Source organism: Oryzias latipes, chromosome 16 (genome assembly GCF_002234675.1).
Source record: "Oryzias latipes chromosome 16, ASM223467v1".
Taxonomy (NCBI): Eukaryota; Metazoa; Chordata; class Actinopteri; order Beloniformes; family Adrianichthyidae; genus Oryzias; species Oryzias latipes.
This window is the reverse complement of record NC_019874.2, coordinates 21061048-21085897: the sequence shown is the minus strand read 5'-3', so window position 1 is coordinate 21085897 and position 24850 is coordinate 21061048. Positions and strand designations below refer to the sequence as shown.

General features: G+C 39.1%; 1 protein-coding gene across 1 annotated transcript in view; it reads right to left on the bottom strand.

Annotated features, from left to right (window-relative positions):
* LOC101173812 (ETS domain-containing transcription factor ERF) overlaps positions 1–24850 on the bottom strand; it is a 48151-nt gene that overhangs the window by 6000 nt on the left and 17301 nt on the right. The window contains exon 2 of the mRNA XM_023964445.1: positions 9219–9453. Coding sequence (XP_023820213.1) covers positions 9219–9453 — 235 coding nt within the window. The remainder of the gene's footprint in view (positions 1–9218; positions 9454–24850) is intronic.

Here is a 24850-nt window from a genome sequence, read left to right as displayed (position 1 = left end):
ATTTCACACCAACACTCAGGTCCGGTTGCCATCATTCCGTCTTTCATTCTGCTAGATGGACCTCTCTCTTACGTAACTGCCAAGTAAAGCCACCAATAATTCAGCACATCTTTATCTGTTTATGTAATGGCCATTCTCACTTTTTTTTTTTACCCCTGGCTTTCTCCCTCCTGTGGTTCTTTGCCGACAATAAAAGGTTCCATTTTTATTAACCTTTGTCCAGCTTACAGCTCTTTATATAACATCTTTTTGCTTTCTTACCCAGATCCACATCCACTTTATGTAACCTCTGGATCTCTGACTGCCAACTATCACAAGCTGAGGGAGCGCCACAGACTAAATGAAGGAAGAAGCTCCAGTGCAACAAACGGTGTTTGTCAATGAGGGATAGAAAAACTAATTAATAAAAAATCCTTTCTACTAAGGAAAAAACTCCCCTTTCTTAACACAGTTAAAAGTTATTTGTCTGGATCAGGGGTCTGCAATCTTTAACAGTAAAGATTTGTTTCTGATCCAAACCCAGAAGCAGCCCCAAAGTTTTATTTGACCCCTTCAGGTAAACTTGATACTTTGTATACATTACATTGTTGTTGTTTTTATAAGATATATGAATTATATTGCTTTTATGCATTAATAAAAACAGAAATATTAAGAGAAACTAGTATTTTCTCAAAACGTGAAATTGTTTTTTACTTTTGACAGAAGCGTGCATGACTTCCTTTCAAAATAAAATACTTCCTGTGTGCCAGTGAAGCTAATGTACAGGTTTTAGTGGACAAGTTTTAAACAGAGCAGGACAAAATGGCATTTATATACAAATATATATAGGAGCAATGAGAAAATATCTGCGTTTTAACCTAAACTTCACTTAAATCTTTCAAATCCTTGCATTCTGGAGGAGGCATAGAACAAAAAAGGCCTCTTGATGTCAGCAGGGATGCAAAAAAACGTTTACACACTTTACCTTCTAGGCGCACCTCAGCAATAAATTAATAAACTTAGCTCATCTAAATTAAATTAATGATAATTTAGTCATCCTTACTTTATAAAAAAAAAATTCTATTACTTTTTTTCTTCAGCAAGAGAGCCATTATAGTGGGGTAAAAAGCCACATGTCTCTTGGAGCCTCTGGTTCCAGACTTTGCTTTCTCTTCCTTCAGCTGGGACAACTTAAGTAATGACTCCTGGCTGATAAGAGCTTCAAGGTATGCAGGTATTGTTTAGCTAATCAAAGCCCATTGACTATCATTACACAGAATGGTAGTTATCTAGACGGCAGTGTGCGTGCGAGACTCCCTGTTTGTCGGTGGGGAGGTGTCGCCCTTCTACCCCCTCTTATTATGCTTATTACACCGACTTGTTGAAGCGTTTTTACTCTGGGAACAGACTGTTGCTCTTTTTCACTTGTCCTCTTCCTCCTCCCTCTTTTCTGTTTATCCCCCACTGATACCCCCCTGTCTCACACTTTCTCATTAACCAACGTCCCCCCCTTTTCATCCCCAACTCTCTCCCCAGCGCTCTTGACTTGTCCCCTGAGGCAATGGGTGAGGGAAGGAGAGACAGCGAGAGACAGGACAGGCCTGCACTGTTGAAAACATTGTTTACGCCAGGCACAAAGCAGCATGTAATTTCTGCTCTGGGGGAGACGCTCACAAGGGCCAGGAAGGAGGGGACGCAGGCAGTCGGGAGAGCAGGCAGGCAGGCCGGCAGGAAGTTACAGAATTAAAACCACAACACGAGTGTAATCGAATTAGCCGATGAGAGAAAAGTCAACATGATGTGCTACAGCCTGCACGAGAGTTCGATACCCGGAGAAAAATGGAGGAGGAGTAAACAATGATACTCAACTAACTTGTTGCCTCTTTATTTAACACAACACTATGGACTAAACAATTGTAATTTTCAGAAAAAAGGTGTAAAATAAAGCAACATTGACCTAAATAAAAGTTCAGCTTAAACTTAGAGGTGTGTCTATGATTCCCAGAACGGACCAAGTTGGTCAAAGAACGAGTGAGAGACCATCAATCTCACCAACTCCAATGAAAATCCTCTTTTTGGTGTTTTTAACATGTTCTTGTGACATTTTTCTCATATATAGAGAACATTTAGCTTCAACTGCGTTTCTGAGTATTCATTTGCTCAAATCATTGTGAATCAGGAACAGACAAAAACTAATGTTTCAAAAGGAGCTTATTGTGAAATAGAAAATATGCCGTGCGGACCAAAAGCTCCCTTCTCTGCTCCATTCCAACTCATCCACTTGCAAATGAATAAATCCCTGTACGTCTTTGTTTTTCATGTGTGAGCTGGCATCTTGCTCAAAACTGTACAGCTGGATTGCCTCAATATTGCTCGCCATTGTTGTTGCAACGCTGATTGGGTTGGGGTTGTGATGGGCTGTAAGCGGGAGAGAGTGTCCTTTGAGTGTCCTCTTAACCCTTGTGCTATCTTAGATGACCCCACCCTTACTTTGACGTGTTCTCCCTACCATGACAAAGGTGGATAAAGGTGGAAAGATTTCATGTAATCCATGGACACCAGTGAAGATCACAAATCATTGTAGAAAAAAAGGTTCAGAGCACTGTCTGGTGGGTCTAGATGACCCAACTCCCAATGGCAAAGTGCCTAGGATAGCACAAGGGTTACAGTAGATCAAAAGATGACTGGAGATGGACTTTAAGGAAAGGAGGTGGTCAAAATGAGGTATACACTTCAAAGCATTATCTTACCTAAATCACTTGAACAAAAACACTTTACCATAGTGATGTCTGTATTTAAAAAACTCTATTTTAATACATCTTCACTGATTAAAATTTGTTTTAAGCTATTTACTTATTCCTGATGTGCTGCTAACTGGTAGACAAGGTTTGTACACTTTATGCAAACATCAGCATGGAGTGCTATCTTTAGTCCCTTTTGTTCCCCAGAAGTACAGTTCCTCAAATGACCACTGGGGGCTGGATTCAGAAGAGAGCAATATTTCATAGACTTCTTGTTAAAGAGTCAAACTTCACACCCCAAACTGACTTATGTACAGCCAGGGGTAATGAAAAGACAAATTATGGGTGGACACCAGCCCCCTTTAGACACACCCATGGAGTTTACTTTTAATTGTTCCTGCTAGTTGCCAATAGTTTACAGCATTTCCTATTCAAAGTAAAAAATCAAACATACAAAAATTAAATAAATAAAAACCCGGATCCTGCCATAATTTATTCATATTATTTTCCAACACATGAAGGATCAGAACTAAAAAATATAACTAAATAAAACAGCTCAAGATTTAGGTACAATTTACCACAGAAATAAGTCAAGAAAACTGAATCAAATACCAGTTGATCTGATCCAGATTTAAGTGACCTTATTATCAACCTTAATGAATCAGAACCCCCCCCCCCCCCCCTGCAGTGTCATATGGGCAGACGGTCTTTGAAGAGCATTTGAACTCACTTCAAAAGAGAAGAAAGAGATTCTTCGAGTGCCTGCGTTTAGCTGCCCAACACGCTCGCATGTGCGCACACTCCCCGCGCGTTCTGTGACACCTCTTTTCAGATGCATGCACACACACGGGTGCATATGCTAAGCAGAACAATTAGTGCAAGTATGGATTCAAACAAAAACTTCAGAGACAAAAAGGGAGTCTTTTATTAATTCCGTTGTTCCTGTGAGTGATTCCAGGTCAGGGCTTAAGCCTGCAATTACACAGCCGAACTGTGGCTCTGAATGCTATGATCAAAGCAGAGCGAAGCACATCAGAGCCCAGCAGGCCAACTGAGATCAATAAACACGTGTTTTAAACGTCTTGACTTTCATGGCCAAAACATTTATAAAAAAGTCATGATTCTTTATTTTTTATCTACATGTTTTTAATCTTTTTTACATTTATTCAGAAAAAAAGCACATATGAGGCTTTTGCATGATGCCAAAATAATCTGTATTTTACTTTAATAAGATAAAAAATAAAGTCCTCTGTTGTAATGAAATAAAATACAATAAAAAGCTAGAACAGTGGGCAATAGATCAGAATTGAGTTTAATTTGAAAAGAAACAGGGAACAACTTGAGTGCAAAAAGATTTATAAACTGTGGCAAACTTTTTGCATTAACCTTTAATTTGATATCCCTATAAGCACACTAATCTTTTTTAATATCACTCCACACCCACAAACACTCAAATGTCAGCACTAAAAATGAATTGTGCCAGCCTGCTTGCGTGCACCGGCTGCGCCTTGCCCATTGTTGAGCTGTAAATAGGGGCTGACTGTGACAGGAAGTTGGGATTACAATACTCCCCATGCGTCCCGTGTTTATTTTCTGCCTCTTTCGTCAGCGTTGGCTGTTAGGCACACATGAACCAGTCTTCTCTTGCCACTGCACAAATGCGAACACATACACACCAGCTGCTCACACTCAGGTGTGTGTGCAAGTTGATCACGTAAAAGCTCTTTGTATGAGAAAAAAAGAAAGAGGGGCTTTAGTGAGTGTTTACCGAGTCAGAACGGAAATTAGATGTGTTTGTGTGGGCATGTGTGCTTGGGTACAGGGTGATTTAGTTCTATGCATGTTCTTCATAGGAGTGCATGAGGGGGGGGGGGGGGCATAAATAACAGGGTATATTTCTGCATGATGGGTAAGTCACATGCTCTGTGGGTGCAAATACATAGTGGAACTCAGTGTGGGTGTCCAACTCGTGTCTCTTCCACTCCTGTTGAAAATAAAGGCCTCATTCAGTTTGGAACAAAGACCCACACACAGCTCCATATAACGTAAAGCACATACATGCTGCCATTAGTGACAATAGAAGTACAATCCTTTCTGATTTGGAGTGACTCTGTCTCTGGGTGCTCTCTTTGGTCCCAGGAGTTTCCACACAATGCACTCCTCTAGACAAACCTTTGACCTACAAACAGGCCCAGCCAGCTAGGTAAGTAACGGTGAGCACATGCTGCAGTATGCTCTGCAACGTTTGATGGTTGTTTGGGTTGAGTAGATTCAGTCTGCCGTGGCGTCTTTAATGATAACAGAGCAGAAAATGGTGGTGTCAAACGGTGTGTTTCGCTCCCGACAGTAAGAGAGCACGACATACCTTTCGTGGCGGTAGAGAAGCAATAAAATGATTGCTCGATTAAAGTGTTTATCTGTGATGGCATTTCTCCAGCCACGGTGGCCTTTTACAATTACCTTAATGTTGAAAACGTCACAAACGCAAACATGTGTGTAGGAGACCCAGCTTGGGCAACGAGTCGGCACAATGATGCTTTTGTGTGTGCGGATAAGTGCATGTGGTGTGTTGTTAATCTCTGCCAGCTGTGCATGGCAGTCACCCTGACCTCTGACCACCGTGTTGGATGGAGCCAGCGCTGGCTGATGACTGGCGGAGGCCTGGAGGCCCACAGGTCTACGGGAGCTGGGACCTCTTAGCATGATTGCACTCATTAGGGCAGCACTTGTGAATGCATGATTGGCAACAGGCTCCATTTGCCCTAACCTCTTTTCCTCATCAGTGAACGTCTCTTTTTTGAAAGCAAAGAATGGGCGAAAAGAACCAGGATTGGGTTTAGGGACTTTGTCTTTGTGCTCCATTTCCTCTTTGACCTAATGAATTTGTTAAGGACTGAGTCACTCTTTCATGAGCCGTCATCAAATCATTACAAACATAAGTAGAGACGCTCGGAAAAGATATGAGAATCACATTTGACTACAGCTGCATTGATGTTACGGACGGTAAAGTAAACGTGTTCACCCAAAAAAAAAAAAAAGCTCAAATTTCAGCCGGGAGCTGTAACCGACACACACCCGTATGCATAAACACACACTCTCACAGTGTGAATGTAATCCTCTCAACAGGAGTGGGAATTTCACAGCAGACGTGGGAACGGAGGGCTGGGATGACGCATGGGCTGAGGCTGTGTCCCCTCGACGGAAAGCCAGCGCGTATGCACGTGTCTGCACACAATGCAGCGGGCCTGATTGAGGGAATTTCCACCATGTGCATGGCAGACAGGACAGAATAAGAACAGTGCAGTAAAAATAATAATTACAAAGGCTAGGGGGGATTAAAAAAACACTTCAAAACATTCACGTCGTTCAAACCATACACTGAACTACCACATGCTGACTGTGGCCTCCATGTGAGAGGCATGAGGTGGCTTTGGTCCAGCAGTTTGCTACATATGGAGGCCATGCACATGTGTGCTTTAGTGCTTCCAGAACTTGTTTGAGCCTTTGGTGCTTTGGTGTCAGTAACCCTCCTGCCGCCTGACATGTAACTTGAGGATTCGTGTCCAGTGTCTTTCGCAGTGATAACAGCTTTTGGTGTCAATTCAGGTGACAAAGTGGATGTGTGTGTGTGGCTTATCCTTAAGGTGACTCTTCTTAATTTATAGACACGCAAAGAGACGACACGGCTGTGAGGAGGGAGGATGAGGACACGAGTGGAGAAGAGGTGAAAGTCCTCATCAGAAAACTTGCCGATAATCACCCTCTAATGCTGGCCCATCACAGCGCACTAAGACCTTCTATATATAAGCACTTCCTGCAGCCTAAGCTCCAGACTTGTCACAGCTCCAGAGGATGGACTTTCTATAAACACAAACATAACCTGACCACAAGTACTTCCATCCGTTTCCTTTTCCTTCATCTTCGGGAATTTCAAATCCAAATTGCATGTCTGAATGGTTGCATCATTACATGGCATGATCTGTCATTCTTATATGTTCTGTAAAAGAAGCTCCCATAGGTAAATCAAGGCTCATAAACTCCGCCAGTCCAGACTTAAGCTATCTAGTGTGGTCCCCTTTACTGGGCTGTGCGGCTTTCTGTAAAGTGCTTAGCCTCTTTGTCAGTACAAAACAACCCAGAAACAAAGGGAACACCAAATGAGATGTGGTGGTTACAAAATGCTCTCTGTAATGTTCTACCAGGACAAAGTGGCAGCTGTTTTTCATTCTAGATCTCAAAAAGCTACCTATAAAAGTTCCTAAGATATAACCTAAGTATAGTCTACAATCTTTCATTTAAATCTGAGATGAAGGAAGCTAAGGTATGATGAAGATAATTCTAAGGTCAGTGACAGGATCACCAGCCTTTTTCAGGATCACTTGATCCTGTTACCTGAAACATTCAATTAGTGACTTTTCTAACTTTGCATTATTAAGCCACACCCACAATTAAGATCTGTTTAATAACCACTAGTGATGTCTGAACAGTCACTTTACAGCTGTTTCTGTTAGACAAGGACAAATGAATAACATTTAACAAATACTTCAATCCCAGAACTTGAAGCCGGAGAAAGATGATTAAAGATGCTTGAGAAAGATAAATGATCAACAATAGCTCACTCACGCCCCTGCGACAGAATGGCGACCTGTCCAGGGTGCCCCCTGCCTTTGCCCACAAGGGGCCGGGATAGGCTACGGCAGCCCCTTGACCCCGAAAGGGAATAAATGATAGAAGACGAATGAATGAATGAGCTCACTCATCATAGTAAATCTGAGCGGGGGGGGTGTCCCAAAATCATGTCTGACGTTTACATCAGAAAACTGCTCCATGTCTGCTTTTTAACATGTATTTACGATGAAACTGCAGCGGAAAATGCCAAATCTGAAGGTTATAGTAACCATAAATATAGGAACAATGATGAGAAATGAAAACTAAGTATTGAAAAAAAGCACATATATATTCTGGTAACGATTAACAGAAGTAATAAAATAAAGAAACCTCAAGTTTATCTTGAGATCTTAATTGGTTTCCAATGACAGAACAAAATGCAATTGAGTGTAGAATCTAAGTACAAATGGAAAAAAAAAGATTAATCAACATGTTCTTGAGTTACATTGTTGGAGAGAAAATCAGAAATTACTAGTCAGGCTTGAAAAATAAAGCGTTTTTCTCAAATTGTGAACCAACAAAGTGCCAATTACTATTCCTAAATATGGCTTTCAGAATCTATCAGAGGGGACCTGAGGTAATCCTTAAACCGTGCCAGTAATACTTTCATTGGCTTGGCAGAGAAGCCGTCTAAGGATAAAACTGGAGCCAAAAGGTGTAAAGGTTTGACTGGGTGGATAGGCTTGTGTTGTAAGTGTACTTGGAAGATGATAGTTGCTAAACTTGTGCAGGTCATCTCTGAGGCTCCATGCAAACCTTTAAGCTAGTAGAAACACATGTAGTGTGTCTAGGTTTGAAGGCATTTTAAGGTTTGGTGAGCCGTCGTTTCATTTATCTTTGTTATTGTGCTATTGTAGAATTGTTTTACCTCATCGTCAATAAAGAGAACAGCCCATTTTAGATTTACTTCATTGAAAGGTCTGTTCAAAACCATTCCTGAATGCAAACAGTCTATTAACATGACCACCTCCTCTAAGATGGGGTTAATAAAATAAATCTTTTCAGAAGATGCAATATTGATCCAAAATCTTTTTTTTTCAGGGCAAAACAGCTTTCTTTTTTGGAGAACTTTAAATGTAAACCTTCCTTTCTTATGAAAAAAAGTCCAACCATTGTTCAGTTTAAATGACTAGTTATCAACATTTTGTTTACGAACCAATCAAAATTGATTAAGGACTAAAAATTGACATTATAAAACGATCTATAATGAAATCACGTCAAATCATAAATCCAGTTCAATCTTGAACATGTAATCAATTGTAGAATTTAGCAGTTATACCCAAGACCTACTGTCATGCTTTACCAGACCAAAGCATTTAAACCATTTATGACATACTGAGCTGCCATTTATTAAATAAATATTTATGTATTTTTCAGTCTGACATTTTAACTCAACTAGCATTGACAGTGTTAGAAGTGTTCAAAATGATTTTTCTCAACTTCCTGCAACTCCCAATCCCTCTTTTGACTTATTCGTTTGGTACAACCACAACCTTCAAAGGAGTTTGGGAATCGTAAAAAAACAATGAATAATAACAACAAAAACGGATTCAGTCATAAGCACCTTGACTTCAGGATCATTTTCAAGCTTTTTTTAGTCTGAGTTTCAGTAAAAGTAAAAACTTTTGCTGTATTTCAAAAGCTTTCTTCAACTTCAACAGCATAAACCACATGAGCACTTGGCTGATCTGTCACACCACTGTTTAGTGTCGCTCTATAATTGTTCCAGAGTGAACAAAACATCTGCAACAACTTGATTCATGTAAGAAGATACCTGTTTGTTGGAGTTCAGATAATTGCATTGGATTTCTAAATGTTCCGTCCTCTTACCTCAACGCCCTGCTGAGTTTATCGTAATTCATCTGTGGTTTACACTTCCTGGCTCCCCAGAGTCGGGCCACTTCGTCCGGGTCCTTGATGACAAACTCGCCATAGTCCCCCTGCCATGCAATGACGTCATGATATTCCTCCTTCCTGAGCAGCTCCAGGATGAAGTGCCACAGCTGGATCTGCCTGGATCCAGGACTAGACTCGGGCTTGTAAGCCCAGTCTGGAAAAGCAAACCCTGCAACAGAAGAAAGGACATGGAACAGTAAGTAGAAGTCATTTGGGTTTTGCCTGGAAATTGAAAATAAATAAATACATGGAAGCGTGTTCTTGAAGGACTTTATTAGCTTTAGAAAAACTTGATCAAAGAAAATAAGAAAAACATTCACTTATCGATGAGAGGAGCCGTCAACATTATTGCAAACTTTGGGTGAGGAAACAGAATTATAGGCATGTTCCCAACCAAAGAATACAAAAAAAACAAAGAGAGTATTCTCAATCAAACTTTGCCATACATAGTTTACAGTCTTTATTCATTTTTTTAAACTTCTTCTTTACTCTACAAGGTTTGTTAAAGACAAACAGATAATCTTAAGTGAGTTAACAGGACAGCGGCCAATAAAAGTGATTAAACCAACTAATCAAGACTCCTTTGATTTAAACACTCTTCTATGGTGACAACAGGCCATTGCCTCACCACAGCAGCTCTTCACAGGAAACACAAACACACACACTCACTGAAACTACAACTGAAAGCTGCAGCAAAGTGGGCTTTGTGGAACAATTAGCTGCTCACAAAAAAAACATTTCCACTTCTCCTCCACTTCTTTCCTCTCTCAGAAAGTCATTCTTTCCCTTGACCAGGGGAAAACATCATCTCTCTTTTTGTGCCGCCATCCTCTGCTCTAAAGCAAACTGTGGCTGTGGGCAGCAGTTTTATTCAGCAACTATACGCATGTACAAATGTGTTAGAAAAAGCCTATGAGGCGGTGTGCTTTAAAAGGTCTGTCAGTCTCCCACTAACAGTCTGTCACCTTGGTGCTAGACAAAACACAAAAAGCAACACATCCTATACATTTGCAGAGAATATACACTTTTCTTTTGCCAATTCTGCATATTTTTAAGTGTAAGCTTCAATGACAATTATAAAGGTTTTCTGTGTTTCTGGAAACATTTCAAATTGAATTCTGGTCCACAAATTCTCATGGGTCATCCAAAAGTTAAATTGGCTTCTTAACAAATAAGAGTTTAATATTTATTTAAAATAATATAAGAAAAACACTAATTTGTTATCTTATATTGCAAAAAGATGAAACGGCAGAAAGTTGCTATTAAAAAAGTTGGAGAAATGGTCAGGAGTGCAAAAGCTGCTGAAAAACGTCTAAATGTGTCATCGCTCAGACTTTCCAGGCCTGCTCATGTAGGAGGCAGTTGCCATGCTATTGAAAATGTCACTTCGTTTCCATGTTCTCGGCCTCCTCCTCTTTCTCCTGCAAACATTCAGAAAATATTTTTGCAGCGTGATACAATTCTGTATTGGATTAGTGCAAGTTGAGAAGTTTGAGGTCCTGCTCCGCATTCTTTGATAAAAACTCACAGAAAAGAAGGAAACAAACAGACCGATGGATTAAAAAAAATATTAAAATGACTCATCAAGCCTCCATCTGGCTGAAAAAAAACCTAGAAGCTACAACTTATTAAAAATGAAAAGTTAAAGAGGAATAACAAATCAAAAACAATCAATGTATTAATATTTTTGAGTATATTTTTATAAATGTTGGCATAAAATAACAAAAAGTTCAGACGTCTGCTGTTTTGCCTATTATGTAATTTCCAGTGACGCATAAAAAATGTCAGTCACCAAATCTGCAAGTTGTCTCAGGCAAAAAATCAAAGAGGTCTATAAAATTCCTCATTAATACTCTTCAATATAGATGTTAACAGAAATATGTGACAGTTTATAGCCAATAAATTGATGGGAATTTAAAAGCTTTAAACAGAAAAGTTTAACGTCTTGTCAAACAGGTGGAGGAATTCACTTAAAGCACATACGCTGTGCGTAATGGCGTTTATTCGACAGCAGCAAAACGAGAGTAGAGAGAGTGGTACGGCTATTATTCAAACTGCTATAATAAGGCCTTAACTTCAGAGATTTTTTATTTTTTTAAACAGGATTTTGCATTTGAGCCTTTTTACATCCAGTCACTTTTGTCATTTAAATATTTGAGGGCGGGAAATGACTTTAAAGTTTTAATTTACCAGATTCTTTTTCTGTTTAAAAAGTTAAGATAAGTTTACAGCCTCCCGCTTCCTTTTTCTCACACACACACATTGCTCAAACACCGTTTGTGTTTAAGCGATGTGTGTGTGTGTGTGTGTGTGTGTGTGTGTGTGTGTGTGTGTGACAGAGATGGTGAGGATTATGTTTGCAGGAATGCAGAAAGAACAGGTGTCTTTGTCCTTCCTTCCACCCGTAGTCCAACTGAGGCTGAGCCGTTCTGACTCACGCTGGATCAGCTATCACACATAACCCACACGCTCTGATCTGTTTCAGCGGCCGCGTACACTTGATAGGAGAACTTCGGCGGGGAATTTTTGGAATCTGTGCGAGTGCTGTCCGTTCCATTGTGTGCGGAGCTGAGGAAGAGCATCAGTGGGGAAAAAGCCTGCGGAGCATGACATAACCCCCACCACCACACTTAACCTCTACGACCTTCACTCTCCCTCTGCTTGGCTAGTCTACCCTGCCTCCCCCTCTCTGGGGTGGTGGTGGTGGTGGGGGGGGGACACATAAGATAGCCATTACAGCAAAAACACACAAGCCTCCCACTCTCACACACATGAGCATAGACTGCATCAATAATAGAGAAACTGGTGTAGAGGGATGGGGATAGGGTGCCCCTAATCTCTGCCCTGGGACACCAGTAAGAGTGCCTGTGTGTGTGTGTGTGGCGGGGTGTGTGTGTGTGTGTGTGTGTGCATTGGGAATAGTAGGAGGCAGGTGGCAGAGCACTGTGGTAAATGGGAGGATGGAGGGAGGGGTTGAAGTTAAAAAGGAAAAAAAGACTAGATGAGATGGGGCGATCTCTATGACAAGTTTAAAAACTGAGAAAGAAAGTGGGAGAATAAGAGATGGGGGGTTGAAGATTTGGGAAACAAGAGTGGGAAGTGAAAGAGATGAGAGAGAAAAAAAGACAATGGCTGGTGTGGGAGAGGGGAGGGATGGAGAGAGCGGCAAGAAGGAGTTAGGAGGACGTGGGGATTAAGGGAGCGATGAGATCATAGCTCATCTGGTAGTCTGTTGTCATCCAGGTCAGATTGCTTAGCACCCCCCCCTCCCTCTTTTACTCCAAGCCTCTCTCATTCCAATCCCCTCTCCCTGTGTGCGAGTGTGGATGACTCTTTTCCTCTGTGTGATCCCAGTGGCAGGCTTCGAGCTGAGTTCAAACACTGCTGCTATTCCAGCTATGTGTGCAGCAGAAGTGCAACAGGAGAAGGGAGCAGAGGAGACAAGAGCAAAGAAGGGAGGAAAGATTAAAAAAAAAGGAAAGAAAGATTCAAAATGGTCCAGAAAACAGTCCTGGCCTGGGATTCAGTGCTTCCTGGTATGGTATGTCACACTTAAGTTATACACACACTGGGCATTTTATGCGTTATCGTAAATGCGTGTTTAGCCCATGATATTCACACTGGTCAAGCAGGCAGGGGCTTTCCCATTTCTACTGTTAACTGGCGCAGGTCCACCACCTAAAGTTGGGTTGCTAGGAAACGTGCAAATCTCCTGAATTGGGCACAAAACAGAAACTGTTCAGGTTATTGCTAGCAGCCTTGCAATGGTGGATATGGATTGCCATCATGTCGGGACAGTGGCCCGACGTGAGAAACAAAAGCAGACGTCGTCAGGCTTGTCGTTGTGTCTGGATTCACCAGAAAAGCCAGCTATCTTCTGAGTTTTGTGAGTCCCTGATTCGTCAAAGTTTCATCTGACTTTGCTGACGAAACGAACAAACGTGTTCAATGGCCATGTGTTTTGCTCGTGGAGCCCAAAACCGATCGTTAAAAACTTGCGTAGCCACGCATGGAAGCGGGATCCTAAAACACACAAAGTCTAGTTTGTAAAAAATATCAACCATTTTATTTGAGAGCATAAGAGCAAAAAAAATTAATAATGATAAATTCCCGCATTCCAGCAAATTTTCAAATAAATACCGTGATCAGACAGTTTAACACTTAAAAACCAGAGATTTAATCGGAAACGCCTAAATAACACCTAAATAACACGCTTTTAGACCTACCGTAACTGTTTGATCGTTTACACATTAAACGCTATATGCAACACATTATTAACAAAAAGTGTAGCATTACGACGCAAAGCCACTTTTCTCTGCAACAGAATCCGCTGATTCAAGTTGATTGCGTAAACATTTTACTATTATAAAGTGTTGCATATCAGTGGAAAGCTGCTTTTCTCACCTTCAGGATATGTGAGAGTTGTGGTAGTTGAAAGAATGTAAACACTGCAGCTAAAACTCCGGTGTTAAAGGGTTAAAAAGTGTAGGGATTTAAATTATACAAAAGGATATCACATATTTGAACATACTGTCACAGAATGACAAAGGTATATTGATGAGCTAGCATAAAACACCGTCGTTTCTTAGGGAAATGCCTAAGAAATGCCAACATTTGTAACCAGGTATTCATCAGTATTAAATACCTTAAGGCCTTTTGTTTTCATTTGCTGAATGTAGAACAACACCAAAGCAATTCTAATATTCAATGTAGGGTTTTAGTCGAGATTTGGTATTTAGTGGCGCCAACACATCATTTACAACCCTGTAGGACACAATTGCTCCAATGTTTTATCTATGGTCATAGTAGTACTATGTCAGCAATATTTATCAGCAAAAGTCTTTATTTTGGTCATAGCTAATAATTCCGTACTCCCAATATTTTCAGCAAGTATTCCCCCTTAATTTGAGTAACCTATGGACAAAATCAAATTCTTTATTAAACAATGTTTTTTGTGACTATGTTTGTTTAGAAAAGTTTTGTATGTCAGGCACATCTTCAACAGTTGCTCTGCTAAGAAAGAAATTATAAATATGATTTTTTATTTCCTGACACCCAATGGGCGCCTGGTTAAAAGCTAAAAAAGGACAAGGGCCCAAAACCTGACCAGAGCATCAATCTGCCCCTCAAGAACCAAGAAAGGGGAGAGTTGATGGGAAGGTGACTGAGACAGACAGGCGGTCAAAACGTAAAGTGTGAGAAGAGAAATGAAGGAGAGAACTCTAGAGCAGCAAAAGCAACTCAGCAGCAAATAAACTGACAGACCGGTGCTAAACAAACTGCAGAGTTGCAGACTCATCAGGCTTTCTCTACAGGACTGGGGCCTTTGAACAGCCATTAGCGGCTGTCAGCTCGCACTCTTCTACTTTAAATCTACTCAGCTTTTTAGCCTGCTTGTGGGAAACGATCACCACGAGCATGTGTGTGCATAGGCGAGGTGAGATCACCGTCTGCTTTAAAAGCATTAAAAGTTAAGAGTTCGTTTTTGCCTGAAGCGCGTTCATACACAAGTATACAAAGCTTTGACAGAGACCTTTTGATGAGTGAAACAGCCTGAAGCATTTAGCTGGCTGTACAGATAAAGCTGAAACACAAGACCAAGAGGTGGACAAGCGGGATAAAAAAAAAAAGCGAGACGAGATGAAAAAAATGAATGAAAGAAGAGACAGAAGAGCACAGACTCTTTTAGAGGGTAATCAGAGCCCATATGCCTAAATCCCAGAGTGTCTGGATCCTTCCCACTATGTTCATTAAAAATTCATCCATCCAATACTCGATGAAAAACTGGAGAATGTGAGACATGGATGGAAAAACGGTAAACAAGCTGGGGATAAAAGAAAGTCCACAACTTGAACGAATGTGTGTGTGTGCTGTGGCTTCTTTTGTGATTTCTGCACTAGATTAAATAAAAATGAAAAAAAAACACCTATGGTTGTTTATTTTAAAAAAAAGGATTACAACAGTAGAAATGTTGAACTAATAGCAAAAGAGCATGCTTTTCACCTTAAGGAGGATGTTTTTGGCTTTTTCTTAATTAGTTGCAGGAATATTGATTTTGCACCTTAAATGATTGAGGATTCTTTTTTTTTTAAATCATTGACTTTTTTTTTTACCGGTAAGTTTGTATAAAACGTTTATTTTCTTTGCTCAGTGGCATGGTGTTTCTACTGGATCAGGGTGCTATTCCATTAAGTATTTTTGTTTTTAATGAGTCCGTCACTGTAAAATGACAATATAATAACATATGAAAATGTGGAAAAATTACAAAAGTTAATTTCTGCCTTATTTTTTTACCTTTAGATTTAGATTAGATTTTTACCCAGACCTCCTTTCAATGAACTGAGCAAGAGTTGGTCAGTTTGGCAATGCCAAAGCGCTGCAATCGGCTTACTTTCCTGCTTCGTGCAATAAAAGAATTTGTTCTTGATTCCAAATATTTGAGAGAGCAACGAATTTCCTTTCATCACTTGTTCTTGCTGGAGGTATCAAAGCACCAAAAGCCTCTACGTTCTGAGCTTCACCTGAGTGCTGTGAAAGGGTTAAACACACATAACGGGAAAAATTGTAAAGCCTTGGAGGCTCCTCCTGCACTCTTAAGCTGTTACCCCAGTCTACATTTTCTATAGATGCTTATGGGCATCCGTAAACCTGCAGAAGAGAAAAAAAGGAGGAGGAAAAGATAGAAAGGGTACTTTCTGGCCTACGAGAGGCTCAACACACACAAACATAAACACACACTAGAGATATTGTTTAAAAGAGAGGGAGAACACACAACATGGATGGTGAGAAGAGGGAAAGTACAGATGAGATGAGGAGGGGAAGAAAAATGGGATAAAGAATAAATAGGAAATGACAATGTTGGTCCCTCAGCTTTATTCGTGCGTGGAGGACAAACACATTTTTTCACATGGGTGTGCTATGAAGCACAGAAGTTTACATTTAAATGTAAGTGTTTTACTAATCAATGTGGCACTTAAATGAGTTTTTGCATGAATTTTTGTACTAACAACTTTATATATTGTTATGCATTTTCCAAGTGCTGGCAGCTATGCGCCAACATAGATGACTGGTGACTACTGATCTGATGACATTATCAAGCAGTAGTAATGGCCAAGTTTGAAGACGCTTTTTTTCTCCATATCTCTCCACTTGGAGTATAAGTCTCTTAGCAGCCAAACACGGAGATAGCACTGATGTCATCGCCCCGCCTCCCCACAGGAAATGCTTATTCTAATTGAATAATGCGACAATGTTCGCAGGGTGGATGTTAAAATGAAATGCCAATCCCCTCTTTGCATTTTCGTTTTAATTATGACACAGAATAAGCGGTTTTTAAGTAGAAATGAAAAAGCATTGTAAAGGACTGACATTTCATTTTAATTTTGAGTCATTTGATGCAGTTACATTTTGAAAATGAAAAAGCATTTCTGTTAATCCATTTTAATTGTCAAACTAGACATTTCTAAATGAATTTTGCTACACATTTACCAGAAAAACCTTTTGAAAATGAAATGTCAAATACCATTTTCTTCATCATTTAATTTAAGTGACAGAATAAGTGGTGTTGAAGAAGATAATGAAAAAGCATTTTGGCGGATTGCTGCTATGGAACTTCAAAGTATCATACGTAAATTGCAGCTTTTTGATAACCCCCTAAGCTAAGAATCATTCAAATGTCTATGTAAACCCCCTTTTTATTTTATTTATTTTTTATTTTAATGTCTTGTATTTCATTTTTTTTCTGTATTATTGGTAACATTTTACTTTATTTTATCTTGCATTTGTTGTTTGTACATGTCAAGTACTTTTTTCTATGTTTCTATACTTTGCATAATTGTATACAATTGTCACAAACTGTTATCCTCAATTGTTTTTTTTTTTCAATTAAAAAAAAAAAGCATTTTGGCGGATTGCTTTTTCATTTTAATTTTGAGTCAACAAATGCAGCTTCATTTTGAAAATGAAAAAGCATTTCTGGTTTTGACTTTTATTTTTAATTATGCTACAGAATCGCTTCCATATATTCCTGAAGAGGCAGAAGGTGAGGCCTTCTATTTGGGCAGTGGGGACCAATAGATGCAGTCTGTTACCACATGGGACAACTACACATACAGCAGAGGGTATATCACTAGCAACATATGCACAAAATAAGCAGCAGCAACAAGGTAGTGAGAAGAAAAGGCACAAACACACACCTGTCTGAATCTCCCACATGACAACACATGAAGAATGTAGATTGAGCAGCATGTGAGCAAATACAAAGCTCTGTCCATGCATGATCACACACCAATCCCAGAAGCACTTCACCTGATGTGTTCCTACACAGACTGGACTTCTTTTTGTGTAATCACGCTCATAAACAAGCCTGATGGGAGAATCTGTGCTTGTGTTTTTTGTGTGTCTGTAGATGTGTGTGCGCTTGTGTTCCCCTGAGAGTTTTAAGAACAGCAGAATAATATTGTGTCAGCGGGAGAACAGCCCTGCTGCTCTCGGGGCGCTGTTAGGTATATTTACTCACACCAAAGTGACACACTACTCCCAGGACATTAACTGGGAGAACACATACACATACTGTACTGTGCTATGCTCTGGCTCAAGAGCTTCAGGGCAAAGGGCCAGGATTGAAACCAACACCTATACACTCATTTTAGAAGCTGAAAGGCAAAATAAAATACAACTTTTGAAACACAGCTTATTGGCATGGTTTATAGCTTCATTTGTTTTCCTTGCATTTGTTTTATCCAAATAAAGTGAAAGCTCATTTTACCTGTTTCTAAGGTGTTGGTTTGTAAAAAGGGATTTTAAAAAAGCAATAGGGAGACATTAATTCTTGCTCGTATAGCTGAAGGATATAAAATAGAAGTTCTTTTAACTTGAACTCAACCTAAACCCAGAGTGAAACTTTTATTTTGTATTCATAACCAAGTTGGGTTAGTGTCCTGGTGCATCCAAGCCCTACACATTTCATACCCAAATTTAAAGCCAAAAGATGCAATTCTTCAAATGACCACTAGAGGCCTGCTTCAAAAAGAATAAAGTTCATCCAGTAAAAAGACATGCTTACAGCAACCAAGACCTATTTACTGCATATTAAATAGTAGGGGTGTGTATTGGCAAGAGTCTGGTGATGCAGTGATACGACAAAGTACATTTTAAGTGTCAACTGCAAAGCACCACAATTCCCGTTTTTATATGGTACTGGCAACAACATGGCACAGAATTTTGGTGCAGTACCCATTCCAAGCAAAATCTAAGTGGTACATGGCTTATAACAACAAAAACTGCGAGGCCGACAGAACATTTAACGTTTAACACAAGATGATTCTCCTGAGATTCTGTTGATTTTTTCCTGTGTAAAGCTGCTCAAAGAGGCTCAGTGTGCTGTGCTGCCAACTAGTGGTCGGGGTTTAGGTGAAAAACAAGAGTCAAGATGCTGAAGTATGCTTATAAATCGGTACAAGCATTGCCAAATGAAAGATTGCAATATGTCGTTATCCCCTACACCCCTATTAAATACTAATAATAACCATGGTTCAGTCTATGATTTGTTTATCTTTATTCATGAATCAAATCAGGTTACTACCTAAGTATCGATCCACAGCCCTACATGGGTGGATGCAACAAAACTCTCAGAGATTTAATACCTATAAAATATGCAGGGAAAGTTCAACTTAATCACAAATTCATGAAAACTAAGTATAAGCTGCCATACTGTCAGATTGAGCAAAATGTCCTTTAGGCTAAAACAAAGCAATTTCATAATAATTTACCTAAAATCTCTTTTTTACTACTTTTTTCTTTCCTACGCCCTCACACAGCCAAGTTACTGGCCACAGGCGCCTCTCTTCTCTCCTGCACTCTGTCTGCCTACCTCACAAGCTGGTGTTAATGTACTTCTGCAGCCAGCAGCTTGGCAGAGAGATGCCAGTTGACACTTAACCTCTGGTTCAACAACATTCTGCCTACACTCTCCACTCACCACTGCCTGCTACAGTGTGCACACACCTTTATGTCACGCAGAGTTGGAGGTGAACAGTGTTGTATGGCAATTTTCTCATTGATTATATGTGGGAAATCACTTAAGTTTTTTACATAACGCTTAATTTAAATAAAGGACATGCTAAAAAATAAGTCTTTGAAACATCTAAAAAATATGAGAATTTTCTGTTTGTATAAAAAAGCCCAGAAGTTGGGAAATTGTTTTATATTTTTCATAAATTGAAAAATAGCATAAACACAAAATTAGCTTTAAATGTGCACAAAAGAACGATGTTTATGTGTGATGTAGATATAAAGTCAGCAGGTCAAGCACTTTGCCGCACAGGAGTAAATGAGATGTGGCACCTGAACACGATATATTTATCAGGTAAAGAAAGTTAGCGTGTGTCTAGAAGATAAGTGGCAATTTAGGAGGGTGGTTTCCTGGAATGTACCACTGTAGTGGGACAGGATGTAAGCAACTGTTGTATGTGCACCACAACAGAGCTGTTTCCTGTGTGTGTGCATGTTATTTCTGATACACAATGAAATCTGATGAGAACCAAACCTGTACTGCAGACGTTATCATTTATCTGTTCAAAATTGCCACAGTCATAGTAAATGGTGACAGTAAAGTTTTTTCAATGACAAAAACTTTTTTTTAAAATCAAGATTTTGCATAACCCCACTTGTAACAATATACAATGCATATTACAGAATGCATAAACAGTAAACACTCTGACAAATAAAAAATTTGTCTACATTCAAAACAAGCACAAAATCCTGAGTGCTACAGTAATTGAGGGAGCTAAGCAAGAAAAAAAAAATTATATTTGTCTTAAGCAAAAAAAGAAAAGCCAATTTGAGTTTAAAATATGTTACACAGCTTTTGAAAGGCAATCCCACTGGTCAGCATAGAACAATAAAGAGCAAAAAGTTAGGTGATTAATGAGATTTTCAACAAAGATTGAATTAAAAAGACCCCAATCTACAAGAAACTGAAGACAACAGAAATTCCTGTTGGTAGAGGTCACCTACATGTTTACTCAAACTTAATAGACAAAAAATACAGCAAAACTTTGCTCTATATCTGATAGTGATGGAAGAGCATTGCTACACGAACAATGTAAAGATAATTTATTTGGATTAAACAACATTTGTTAAAGTTTGAAAAAGCAATTATCTTTGTGGTCAATCCCTTAGCTACAGGCTGGAATCAGGAGCAATTATAAATGTATTTGCTCTGATGACTAAGCAGAAAGGGAGATGAAGTAATGCAATCAATCATTTACTGTCTACAGTAAAAGGGAGGAGATGTCATGATCTGGGAATACCCCAGCTGGTCTGCTCTATATTCCAAGAATATAAAACAATGGGTCTAGACCGCAGCATAACAAAGAATGAGATTTTTTTTCATTCCGTCAGATGTAACAGGAATATTCCAAGACGACAATGCCAGGACTCACAGGGCTTCTGAAACATTCTTCAGAATCCTCAGAGTTGGTCACCTAAGAGGATTTTAAACAAGAACAAAAGCCTGTGTGTGGTTTTTCAAGAGGGTGTTTCCAGGCGTGGCTTTCTTGTCCTCCACTGTGCTTTTGTGTGATATTTGGTGGTAATTTTGAGGAGGCTGCTGAGACAGTCAGGGTCATCCTGGGTCATACCCAACACCACTACATAACTCCTCAATATCGTGTGATGACATCAGCATAAACCGACTGCAAGAAGATCAACATTTGCAAGTTAAAAGGAAACAAGACAACTGAAAGAAAGAATAAAGACTACTAACAAATTTATTTGGAACAATGCTGCTTTTGTGCAGAACATTTAGATATGTAGGAATGCTGTAAGTCAGAGCTCAGAAACCATGCCGGGTTTATGCACACTCTTGCATGTGACAGCATGTACTGAGGAGGAGCCAGATTTCATACAAAAATGACAGGGACAGACAGATAAAAGGAACCAGAAAAACAAGTCCACAATAACAGCTACAGACTAAAACCCAGTGTGTATATTTATGCGTGCGAGTGTGCGTCAGTGCTGACTCAGTGCGTGAATGTGTTTGTAATTCAGCCTTCACAACGCAAAATCTCCTCCATTCTCTTGCCTCTCTCACCGTCACTTAGCAACCAGACACTTAAAGTCTAAAAATAACCTCTCAGAAACGAACAGAACAAAAAAATATAGCATAAACTGCAATTAATCCTTTCAAGCCTGGAACAAGGACTAATAGACTGGGTATTAGAGAGGAAGGAGCATGGCAGCAGCAAGGCAGAGAGAGATGCAGGGAAAAAATAGTGAGTCAAATCTGCCAGCAACAGGTAGTCGTCAGGAGACAGAGTTTTATTCTGCATGATGGTGTGTGAGCTCCGGCTGCTCTAAGACAAACAAACTTCTCTACAAAATAAACAATTACTGCAAAAAGATTGGATCGATTACTTAAAATGTGGACTTCATCTTTTCAAAAAGACACCTGTAATGTAATAAAGAGCAACCTTGTCCAACAAAAACTAAGCTTTTAAAAACTGTTTACAGACAATTCACAGCAAAAAAAAATGTTATTATTCAACTTGTTTAAAAAAAACAACCTTTTTTCTCAGTTTCTGCCTAACAAATACAGAAACCAAAGAGCAGAAAGGCATGTCAAAAAACTGATCAAAAAGAAAAAGTTTCTCTTTAAATGTAGATTTCAACCTAAATGAAAGAAATCAAAAGAAAACTAGTCACAGTAGTGTCTCTGCCTTCTTAACTTTTCACCACAATTCTAAAAATTAATATAAATTTGATAATCACAATTATTCCACACAAAAAATCCACAAATTAAAACGTATGCTTCATGTACAAACTGTCAATGTATTTGTTACACATTTTACTAACAAAATAAATAGCATTGCAGGAGGAAAAGCCTTACTGCAATTGACAAGTCTACAAAAGTCTGCAAAAGACTTTTTCTGAATACCAGCCAAAATTAAAGAACTAAATACATGTCAAAATAAAGCCTCTCAAGACTATTTCATGCTGTAGAAAGCTTTAAAATGTGTCACAATAAACTGTCCCAAATAGTAAATGTGTGGTCTTTTTCTTGTGTTGATTTCTGATTTTTAAAGTTTTATTTGTGGAAATGATAGGAAAACTGTAAACAGTTATACCAGAAAACACTAAGTTTTAGTTAAATCAAGGCAGTTAAGGATCTTTTTTTATAGCTACTAAAAAATGTAGCTGTGAGACCTGTGAGACCAGAACAGATGAGCACAAAAAGTGCAGCTCAAACGTAATTTTTTAAAGCAAATGAAACAAATATGGGGTTGTTACAGTATTAATTCTAAAATGATAGCTTAGACAAATTCATCATCACAAATAATGTTTTAAAGCCTCTGAAGCCATACAAAATGCATATGTGTCCATAAATAAACACATACGCAAATTTAATGAGATGTGCAACGTCTACAGGTATGGTAATGATTCAAATATTTCTAAATGAACAGCCAAACCTACTGGTTTAAAGATGTTTATCACTACAAACAGACCACCCTCAAGCTATGTTTAGCCCAAACAATTTCTTGTGGCTTCTCAAAATAATGCATGCATGGAAAAACTGTTTTCCACTTATTCTCAAGAGGCAGTAAAATGTCTGGGACTTAAAAAAACCCTGTGCAGATTCTTCTTCAAAGAAATAAATGGAAAGCTTTAGGATGTGAGTGTAAGCTCTAAGCTACATGTTGTTCAGACAAGAGGTGAGAGCAGACTATGTGATGGGCCTGGGGGAATTGTGTTTTTCTCTCTGCTGTGCTGTTGCTAACTATGCTTATCATAGCCTGAATATGCAAGGTATTATTCCCAGTGAGCAGAAGGGTTCAGACAGAAAGGCTAATAGGTTGCTATTTAGGTATCTTCACAGTAAAAGCTGCACAAGTCCCAGGAAATCCTAGGTATGACAGTCCTCGTATGCAGTAAACAACATTAAAGAAAAGCTAAAGAAGGTCAACTTTTTAAGGCCAACTTCATGCTTATATTCTGCGACATCAATTCAAAGAGAAACTGTTTGTGAAGAATGAAAAGTAGCAGTTCACCAAGTCACACCAATGTTCCTCAGACTTTTCTACTTCTTAGAGTACATTAGCTTTCCAACAGAGGACAACTTCCAGTTGCTAAGGTGCTAAGATAATTGCAATAATTGGGGATAGGGGATTTACATCCTAGTGATTTGAGAAAAGACTGAAGCCATTAAGTGTGTTTTTCATTCATCACCTGCAAACATACTTGAGATGAACTTGTCTCCACCATAACTCTGAATTAACATAAGAAGAAAAGCACCCATATGTTTCATGTAAACATTTAGACACCAACAGTGGGCTAATATGCGAGCAAATGTGTCTACAACATATTTAAGATGTTGCTTACTGCTCTATGCTTATACTCCTGGAAAAGGAAAAAATAAAGTGGTTACTTCGGTCTCTTACACAAGAGCAAAAGTTCAACTACACAAAATAATGATAAAGGTGAATCCATGTTGGGAAGCATCTACTTTTTGAGTAGAAATCTATCTGAAATCTTGTTATTGAATACAAAAACGATCAAATAAAGAATATCGAACTATGCTGTCTACAGTTTACTAGAAAAATTTGGATATCCAAAGAAATCAGATCAAGTTTGGACATTAGGTGTGCATGTAAACAGGCTCAAAGTAACCTGAGAAGCATTTCCTCTGTACATGATAGTGTATTGATCAAATCTGTGAGCATTAGGAGGGCAGGAAGTAATGTGTGTGTGTGTGTGCGTTTCTGAGAGGCTGACTAGAAATACGCATAAAAGCTCTAGAGCTTTAGACTTCCACATTTTGAGGAATGATAAAAAAAAAAATCAGCAAAATCAGCAGTCGGAAAAATATTCGAGCCAACCTTCTTGCTAGCCCACCAAGGTACTGAGAAAATAAAAGGCTTTAAATTCAGCCTCTTAACTTTTGTCAATTTTGTAATACTGATTTTGATTAGTGGGAGGACGCTGCGGGATCAAGCTTGACTGACCATGACGTTTAGATCTTTTAAACTTTATACTTAAATTCAGTACATATTAGAGTAAACAGTGCTGTCTTTTTAGCATGATTGCCAAAACCTCACAGAATAAGAACAGCCATATAAAGCTGTTAAAAGCAGTCAAAGCATTCTAGGATAACCCGTAATAACTTCAGAACTATAGTTTAAAATGCAAATTTTAAAGGATAATTTTGAAATCTTGAATTCCTTTGTGAAAGTCGGCTGGGATCATAGCTGAAGGTGAATGAAAAAACAACCCAAAAGTGACATTAGCTGATCTATTCACGCATCGGCACTTCTCAGCGAGTGTGCTGTCAGCAGCAGCACCAAAAAAGTGCATTACATCACTAGATAAAAAATAAAATTCTTCCTCTACTTTTTTAGTCCACACCCCCCTCATCATCTGTAACCACTGAATTCCTCCCTTTTGGTAATCCAGTCCTGCATGCTTTCCTGCCATTCTTCTGCAGCAACTAAATATAGATGAAGGAAAAAGCTCGGTCCACATCTGTTAGTCATTCAGAGTGTGTACACATTTGGGAACAGGAGTGGAGA